This window comes from Silene latifolia, chromosome 11 (assembly GCF_048544455.1).
Source record: "Silene latifolia isolate original U9 population chromosome 11, ASM4854445v1, whole genome shotgun sequence".
NCBI lineage: Eukaryota > Viridiplantae > Streptophyta > Magnoliopsida > Caryophyllales > Caryophyllaceae > Silene > Silene latifolia.
The window spans coordinates 179,871,958-179,882,003 of NC_133536.1; the positions used below are offsets into that span (position 1 = coordinate 179,871,958).

The 10,046-nt window shown below is 38.9% G+C and overlaps 1 protein-coding gene across 1 annotated transcript; it reads left to right on the plus strand.

The window, feature by feature from the left end:
- Positions 1-830: 830 nt before the first annotated feature.
- On the plus strand, positions 831-2,726 carry LOC141614426 (protein FAR1-RELATED SEQUENCE 5-like). Its single transcript, XM_074433171.1, has 3 exons — positions 831-1,358; positions 1,921-2,271; positions 2,403-2,726. Exons 1-3 carry the CDS (start codon positions 831-833, stop codon positions 2,724-2,726), a joined length of 1,203 nt encoding a protein of 400 aa, XP_074289272.1.
- The last annotated feature ends 7,320 nt before the right edge of the window (positions 2,727-10,046 follow it).

Sequence of the window (10,046 nt, forward strand, 5' to 3'; positions counted from 1 at the left end):
TTGTGGATTTGATGTGAGAAGGTACACAAATGCGCAATATAAGGGGGCGTCGGCGTCAAAATCACCGTCTCAGTATGATGGGGGTATAGGGATATGAAAAGAAAATGCGACTTGAAGCAACAAATCATGAAGTGGTAATTTGAGTACGAGAGAACAAAGACCGACGAATTAGACAGCCAAAGAAGCATGCTCTGACAAGGTGTGGCTGCAAGGCGAACATGAGGTTGAGAACCTGTGAAAAAACAGACGACAGACCGGCTGGGTATATTGTGGATGTCTTTGTAGACGTTCACAATCACTCTCTTTACTCTGTCAAAAACAGGGAGTTCCAGAAGCTCTCAAGGGACGTCCATGACTACATTAAGAGGACCATTATTGATCATACTAAGCTCAACATAGGTCCAACATTGAGCTTCAGAATTCTCAAGGAATACTCAAATGGTTATCAGAATATCGGTGCCTCTTTGCTAGACTTCAAAAACTTCAAACGAAATATCAAGTGTTACATTGGGGATAACGATGCTAAAATGTTCATTGGGCATTTCAAAATGCTGGCTGAAACAAAAGGGGTTCTACTTTGCTTATGATCAGGATGAGAACAAATGCTTGACGAAGGTTATTTGGGCTGATAAGGAAGGGATAAACAACTACAAGTTATATGGAGACACGATCTCGTTGGACCCTACTTATGGGACAAACAAATATTTCATGGTGTTTACTCCCTTCACCGGAGTAGACCACAACAAGAAGACGGTGACTTTTGCAGCTGGGTTACTTGACTTCGAGAGTCAGCATTCATTTGAGTGGATTTTTAAAAATTCCTCGAAGCAATGGGGCAAAGAAGAACCTCAATGTGTAATTACGGACCGGTGCCCGGAATTAAAAAAGCCCGCCCAAATGTCTTCAACCATTCTGTCCACAAGTATTGCATGTGGCATATCATGCAGAAAATGCCTGAGAAAGTGGGAAGGGCAATCTGCAATGATACGGAATTTATGACCGACATAAATGCCGTTGTTTGGGATGTCGACCTCGAGCCACACGAATTTGAACAGAACTGGAAGACCGTTATTGAAGCCCATGGTATGGAAAGCAACCGGTGGTTGAAGTATGTCTTTGCAATCAGACAAAAGTGGATACCGGCATACTTTCGGGATCTGCCTCTAGGTTGTTTGTTGCGAACAACCCAGAGATCCGAAAGTTCAAACAGCTATTTCAAGCGGTTTGAAAGCCATTTTGGAACCCTCGTCGAGTTTTGGATGAGGTACAATTCCGCAATAGAGCAGCAAAGGCATACACAAAGGAGGATGGATAATGCCAATGAGCATAGTATGCTCGAGAAAGTAGGGTCGATGAAGGTATTCCACTGCTATTCTGCTATTAATGTTATTCCACTGCTATTCTACTGTTATTCCCCTATTATTCCCGTGTTACTCTGCTATTCTGCTGCTGTTGTGTTATTCTACTGCTATTCTGCTGCTGTTATGTTATTCTGCTATTAATGTTATTCCACTGCTATTCTTCTATTAATGTGTTGTTATTTTTGAATAAAAAACGGATATTCTTTGTGGAAATGGATAATGTCTGCAATAACAGCAAAGTAACTGCTAAATTTAGTCTACTGCTATTCTGCTATTAATGTGTTGTTATTCTACTGCTATTCTGCTATTAATGTGTTGTTATTCTACTGCTATTCTGCTATTAATGTGTTGTTATTCTATTGCTGTTGTGTTATTCTACTGCTATTCTTCTATTAATGTGTTGTTATTTTTGAATAAAAAACGGATATTCTTTGTGGAAATGGATAGTGTCTGCAATAACAGCAAAGTTGCTGCTAAATTTAGTCTACTGCTATTCTGCTATTAATGTGTTGTTATTCTACTGCTATTAATGTTATTCCACTGCTATTCTGCTATTAAGGTGGAGATGCATGCCTCACTTGTCTACTCCCATCCTATCTTTGGGGACTTTCAGAATGAAGTCAAACATGCCATATGCAGCATGGGGGTGGGGGGTTTGACAACAGTAGGGGCGGTGGAGTATCATGACGTTCGTGATGGACTGAAGCACAGGAGCTTCCGAGTTGAATTTAACACCAAAACTAACGAGAGCAAATGTGCATGTAAGCTGTTTGAGAGGCATGGCATTGTTTGTCGCCATATACTATGGGTGTGGAATGGTAGGCAGGTCCACAGGATACTTGACCCTTATGTCCTTGCTCGATGGACAAAGAAATCATACAGGCCAGTTGTCCGAGATGAAAATGGAAAGGTGATAGAAGAGATTGATGAGGCTGACATCAAGAAAGCTGAGATGTCAAAGGTTTGGTCCGAGATTTATGCAACCGTCGGGGTGATGGACAGCTATGCTATCTCTTTGTTAAACACATGAAGCAACTGCAGAAAATCCCGACACGAGTTCAGGGAGAACATCACAGACCAATCGAACCGAAGACTAAAAACCAGGAAATCGAGGCTCTTCTAGGCATCACAGCTTCAAATGACATTGACCTTCGACCGCCAAACAAGGCCAAGAATAAGGGCAGTGGCAAAAGATTAAGGTCCTCCAAAGAAAAGGCCAAAACCAAGCAACAAAAGAGGAAGCGAAGATGCGGTAACTGCAAGAAGTGGGTGAATCACAACAGTAGAACTTGTACTCTTCCATTTGCTGAAAGTCCCCCTTCTGATGACGAAGATGAAGAAGAATCAGAAACTGAAGGGGTATGAATCTGGACTAATACTCTCCTATTATTCTAATGTTATCCTCTTATTCTACTATTATTCCCCTATTATTCCTGTGTTACTTTGCTATTCTGCTGCTGTTGTGTTATTCTACTGCTATTCTTCTATTAATGTGTTGTTATTTTTGAATAGAAAACGGATATTCTTTGTGCAAATGGATAGTGTCTGCAATAACAGCAGAGTAGCTGCTAAATTTAGTCTACTGCTATTCTGCTATTAATGTGTTGTTATTCTACTGCTATTAATGTTATTCCACTGCTATTCTGTTATTAATGTAGCTTCTAATTAAAATACTAAGCAAAAATTGCAGCAATATAAATCAGATGCATGAACTAACAAAAATTGCAGGAATATGTTATCCTTTTATTCTACTGTTATTCCCCTATTATTCCCGTGTTACTCGCTATTCTCGCTCGCTGTTGTGTTATTCTACTGCTATTGTGCTATTAATGTGTTGTTATTTTTGGATAGAAAATGGATATTCTTGGTGGAAATGGATAGTGTTCTGCAATAATAACAAAGCAGAGTAGTCGCTAAATTTAGATTACTTTGCTATTCTCGCTATTAATGTGTTGTTATTCTACTGCTATTAATGTTATTCTACTGCTATTCTGCTATTAATGTAGCTGCTAAATACTAAGCAAAAATTGCAGGAATATGAATCAGATGCATGAACTAACAAAGACAAAAGAGACGCAAAAGACAGCGGCTACGATGAAGACCTCGCCTAAAAATGTCAAAGACTTTTACTATTTGTCATTGTTCGAATTACATTTAACCTAGAATGTATCTTCTAGATAATAAAAGTGAGACCTACATTATATGAGAATTAATACTAGTTACTTTAATTTTTTTTGTTAATATTATCTGACTGTTTTTTTCACAAACCACCCACAAAAATAAAACTGCAAATTACACACTACAATAACAGTTGAATAATAACAGATTAGTAATATTTATAAAAAGCAGTTCCACTTTTCAGTTTTTATTAAAAACAGTTACCTAACCTAATCTAATATAATTACAGGAAAACTGTTTGTATTCCCCAACCCCTATAAATACCGCTATTGCGTGGTTTTTTGAAAAAAAAACACACACACCGAATAAGTACTAAAACTGCTTTTGTATTCAAGAAAAAACTCGCATCTCCTCTCGCAAAAAGGCAATTTCTTATCTTTTTTTTTTGTTGGTAGACAGTTAATTACTTATCTTTCTATACTTTATTACAGAAAAACTGATTCTATTCCCCAAGCCCCTATAAATTACTGCTACTTCGAGTAAAAACAAACAAACACACACACTGAAAAAGTCCATTCCAAAAAAAACTTTATCTCCTCTGCAAAAAGGTAATTTCTTATCTTTCTATTCTTTATTTTTCTTTCATGTTTATTTTTCATATCTGTCAACACTCTTCTCTATGCTGCACAAAAGGTAATTCTCTTTCTTATGCTTTGGTTTGCTTTTAATTTGGTTCAAAAATTTTAAACATCTTTTTATAATGCAAAAAGTTTCATACTTCCAATGCTTTGCAGGATGAGTGACGAATCGACGATAGCCGAAGGTCCCCGACAAGGCAGGAAATCGATGAAGCCAAACGAACGATAGAGTCCCTCACGATAGAGTTGATCGACACAAGGACAAATTTAGAGGCAAAGAAAACCCGTGAAGAGGCCTTAATAAGAGAGGTCGACAGTGTAAAGGCACGATTGAAGGTTCTTTGAACTTCAAAATGAACGTATGCGTAGACAGTTGAAGGTAAAGAAAAATAGGAACTACACGGAAGCCGACATGGACAATCAATTCATTGCTGGTGTGAATGCTCAAGAAGTATTACATCAAGCCGATATTTCAATCTCTCGGCCATTGGACACCATTAAAGCCATGGAACTTATGGAAGCGTACAAAAACCCTTTTGAGGATGAGTCGGTGGAAGTTGAGAGCACTTTGTCCAAGGACCGAGCGCAGCAGCGCGTCGAGAGAATAGAATAAAGATATAAAAATCTAACGATGATGGTCCTGGGCTGCTGCTTTTAAATATGTTTAAAATATTATATTGCTTTAGAAATAATGGCTTTAATATTTTAAAATGTTAATGTTTATTATGTAAGTACTATCTTTAAGTGCTATTTAAAACTATTTCTAAGTAATGTTGGAATAACAGAAGTCTTTGCCAGAATAATAGTGCAATAACAGCATAATAACTGCTAATTATGCGGAGTAATACTGCAATAATAGCAGAATAATGGTAGAATAATAGTGTAATAAAAGCAGTCTAAACCACTGCTTTTACACTTGACTAAATTTACACTTGAATAAAAATGAATAGTTTTAACAAAATAATGCTGGACTAACAGTGGAATAATAGCAGAGTAAACTAGTTATGCAGAATAATAGTGCAAAAACAGAAGAATAACGGTGCAATAACAATAGAATCACAGTTGAGAAAAAACAGCCATTGGCATTTGAATAGAAAATGCATATTCTTCGTAGAAATTGGATAGTATTTGTAAAACTTAATTAAACTAGTGGAATAACAACAGAATAAGTGTAGACTAATAGTACAATAACAAAGAGAGTAGCCGCTTATTATGTGGAGTAATACCGCAATAACAACGAGAATAATGGTAGAATAACACTGGCAAAAACGCAGTCTAAACCACTGCTTTTACACTTGACTAAATTTACACTTGAATAGAAATGGATAGTGTTTCTAGAAAACAAAGGTAATAAGAAAGCTTAATTAGACTAAAAATCAGTAGACTAATTGTGCAATAACAAAGACAACAAACCGCTCATTATCCCGAATAACGTTAGAATAACAAAGGGATTAGAGTAAAAATGGATGGTGTTTGAAAAAAGTACAAGTAATATGAAAACTCAATTAAAATTAGAGTACACACTGGAATAACACTAGAGTAATACGGGAATAACAAAGACAATAAACTAGTAATTATACATAATAACAAAGGATAATAACAAAGACACTAATAGTCTAACAACACAGTTTACACTAACTTAGTCCGACTTCCCGGATACACAACATTCAAAGGTACTTTGCATTCATGACGATGCCCGACTCTTCACTACCAAAGAGATGATTGGGGTTGCACTTCGGGGCACTTCGCAACTTGTTCTTTGCTTTGCCGCCAAACCCAACGTCTTCGGCCTTCCAGTCTCACAAGCCTTCACTTTGTCAAGAACTACTTGCCTATGAAGATTAATATCCGCCAAGATCGGGAAGCCGACATTTCAACACAAAGAGTTTCGACGAGCAATCTTGCTCTGAAGATTGCACTCAAACACGCTTCCACCATATTCCGCCATCGTGTACAAAGAAGAAACACCCCGACTCGAGTTCAGCGGTTCCTTCTTTTTCCATTTAAAAGGCACATCAACGATTTCAAATTGCGGCAATCTTCGACTTGAACATTATGACCCTCCATAAAAACACGCATATAGTTTGCCACAATCTCGCCAATCTTCTCGTAATCGGCTACTTGCTTGGAATCGTGAGTCATGTTGTCCAAAATATCAATCGATTCATTCAAAAAGTTGATGCAAAAACAAGAGTAGTGATCATTGTACAGAATCGGCACAAACACAAGGTCGGAGTTCAGACGACATCTTCCATTGAAGGAATCGTAAAACACATTCCGAATGCCAACACTTCTTACCCGACCGTCAACAGGGACTTGAGGAATCAAAGTTCTCTAAGAGTGAATAAAGAGGATCCTACAAAACAGAAAGCATAAACAACCAAAAATAGTGCACAAGTGTTAACTTTATATCAATACTTGTGAGTCAATCTGTAGGTAATAACGCAAAATAGCAAAGGAAAGAACAAAATACCATATGACGAACTCCGAAAAACATTGAGCTTGGTTCTGAGCATTCCTCAAACTCCAACGAATTCAAAAGAACCGACCAAACATCAACGACTCTTGTTGACATCATAGTAGCTGCATCTACAATGGAAACAATATCCCCCTTGTCCAAAAACACACCGACGTCGTCATTTGTACAACACTAACACTCCCCCGCATTCACAAAAAAATAACATATGATCGAAACGTGGGATTACGGTGGTATAACAAATGAGACTAACGGTTCAATAACGAGAATAATAACAAATAAATAATAGTGGTATAATAGCAGAATAACAAAACGGGAATGACAGTGGGTTTACAGTGGACTAACAACGGAATAATAGTGGTATAACAAAGACAATAACAACAGTCAATAACAACGAATAACAAAGGGACCTAACGGTGAAATTAGACGACTTGCTAGGTTGACAAAAATAACAAAGATAATAACAAAGCAGACTAACAAAGGGGAAACAAAAAGACTAACTGAATGTAAACACCACAATCAAAGAAATGAAAATCGACACATACTCTTCACAATCGAGCGTCTTCACGAAGAACAAAGTCAACCACTTGCTTCCGCACCTTCAAAGATCTTAGAGAACTGTTTTTTGTTCTTCCGAAACAAATCCGACACCGCAACAAACCTCGTCCTCCGGCCCGCAATCCATAGAGCAACCCACCCGTCGTGCCCCGCCTTACCCCTTTTACGACTACCCAAAGCCGACTTTGGACTCACGGGGCTATCCACACCATTGCTTCCCACTTGACGGCCGGCGAGGGGTCTTTCTAGAGAATTTAGTGTCAAATGACAGAGGGAGAAGCGACGGGCTCGACAACAAAGTCGCGACGTCTTAACCTTCTTACCAACAGTTTTCACCCTCGCCGAACCACGACGTTTCTTATCGCTTTGGGAAGCCCTCTTTTCCGCATCCTCAATACACCGTCTCTCTTCAAGCACACTCAGGGTTTCCTTTCTTGTCTTGTTCAACTCCTCCAAACTTTTCAACACATCTCCCCCGACTCGTTCATATCGACAACACCAACAAGGCAACGATCTCGGTAGCGGTAGAGGTTTCTTGAATCGAAATTACCCAAGTCACAATCAAAAACTGTTCCACGGTAAAAGAGCATGTGCAACATCGTATATACACCGCAGTCCAAATTTTCAATCGCAACCGTTTGCCAGGTAAAAGGGACGTTGACAATTTTATAATCTTTAACCTCCCCACCTTGGGCAACTCCTTTGTGGACAAGGAAATCAGACACAAGTTCACCTTTTTTTTAAAAAAGGAAAAAGAAAACATAATTACTAACAATACTTAAACAGACTAGGCTAAACACCAAGAGAAAATTAAAACACAATAAATGACTTACAAAGGTTTGACAATACACCAAACGTACGACGCCCGTTGATCATCAAAGAAACATCGCCTCTTGAAATACATTATCAAGATATTCAACCCTCTTCGAAATGAAATTGATGCACAAACAAACTAAAGTGCTCATGCAAAAGAATTGGGATGAAAATCTGGGAAAATATTTGGACAAAAAAAATTGTTACTAATTATGTGGTTCTTTTAAAAAAGCAGAAACACATCAGAATAACAGCAGAGTAATAGTAGACTAACAGAAGAATAGTAGTAGAAAACACAAAAAGTACAGAAAAACATACCATATCAGAAGTAAGATCACTCTCTCTTGTTGTTATTGACAAACACAGTAAATGACAATTTGACTTCCGCACATAAATCACTCCTGGAAGCCTTATCATCTTTCGACGGCATACTAAGTTGCCGCAATGGATACTAAATAAGAAGTGGAGAACAAGAGTTGAAACGTGATGCAAAAATGAAAAATAAAGTAAAAGAAACGATAAGATGGAATAACTAACCGTTGCACCCATCCCAAAGAAAAGTCGACTTGGGCTTCCTCTTATACAAGTATCATTCAGAAAGAGGGACCACCAAAGGCACAACACCAAGCATTATCATTGTATCTGGGACCATCGATTCCATATCCTCACGATTAAGATAATTGTCCACACCCCAAGTGACAAGATTATCCCTTCAAAACCGAATAAACAGGCAAAATAAGAGTCACATGAATATATTTTTCAAGAACAAAAAGCGAAGATAATATATTAAACAGAAAGCCCAAATTTTTTATAAAAAAAACAACAAGCTCTTACCCTTGCGAAAAATTATGATCATTCAAGAAGCGATGAGTCCGCAACCTCTTTCCGCTTCAATAGCATTGGGTTGAAAACATGTCCCATCGTTATCATTGATTTTGACAGACAACTAGCTCAGAGCCACAGGACCACAATCATAGCCGCATCCGAAATTCGAGGCACAACACAGACAACAAGATAGCTCCTCATATGCGGCAGAGCGGAAATAACTTGTACGAGATAGTAGGAGCATTCAACCCAAAGAACGCCATTGTCCTCCGGGACAGCCTCACCAACAACAAGATTACCGGCCTCCGACACAACCTCGGAATCCTCGTTTATCGATTTATCTATCTCGTACGCACCCCAAGCAACAAGTCTGCATGACAAGACATCACCACATCCGCTACCTCCTCTTCTCGCGAGTCACGAATGCTTCACCGCCAATTTGACGGAATGCTTTGAGTGTCATTACGCAATGGAATGTCGCACTGCACCCGTCACCTCCGTCTCGTGCAAACAAGCATCGGTCTTTGGAATTTCATTGCTTGAACCTCTACCGGTGGACACTCAACAGTATTAGCCACCTCCTCTGGCGGATTATCAACAAGATAGTCTTCAACTTGAATGTTAACGTCCTCCACATCATTGTTAACATCCTCCACGTCAATAGTAATATCCCCAACATCAACTACTTTCTCACCGACATCACCGGCTCTCCATAACGAAACCGAATGTCGGCCACGTATATCCGTCGTAATAGAATCTAAACCGAATGGTGACAATTGTGGAGTCCCCACCTTTGCACTTTGTTGAATGACGGGACTATGTTCAACACCCTTCTTTTCGGCTACACTCTTCTTTTCGTATATAGTCGGTACCGCACATCCGATGTACCCGACACACTCCTCATAGAATTGAGAAAACAAAGGTTGAATGATGGGGTTCAATGATGACATCTTCATGTCTAGCTTTTTTGGAAGTCGGTTCTTCAGAACAGTTGATCGCGATTTATTGGCCGCTTGCATAGCCAATACATGCTTTACCCGTTCGTCCAGCTCACGGATAACTTGATCCGTGAAGAAAGATGGGGTGGCAACCAAATTCTCTGACCCTTCACAACCAACTTTTTCTGAGTGTTTGTTTGTGCTTTCTTTAGCAGCTCGTCTGGTTACTTGGGCGGGCAACTTAGCGAAAGGTGCTTGACCCATAGCCTCTCTTGGGTCTTCTTCATCATCTTCGACTTTATAAGTTCCGCCCGTTCCA

What these genes read in the sequence shown, in the direction of transcription:
- LOC141614426 (XM_074433171.1), top strand. Translation starts at nt 831, where the DNA reads ATGGGGCAAAGAAGAACCTCAATGTGTAATTACGGACCGGTGCCCGGA. An exon ending in AGAAAGTAGGGTCGATGAAG is followed by an intron (nt 1,359 to 1,920) that starts GTATTCCACTGC and finishes TCTGCTATTAAG; the next exon opens with GTGGAGATGCATGCCTCACT. An exon ending in TCCGAGATGAAAATGGAAAG is followed by an intron (nt 2,272 to 2,402) that starts GTGATAGAAGAG and finishes AAGCAACTGCAG; the next exon opens with AAAATCCCGACACGAGTTCA.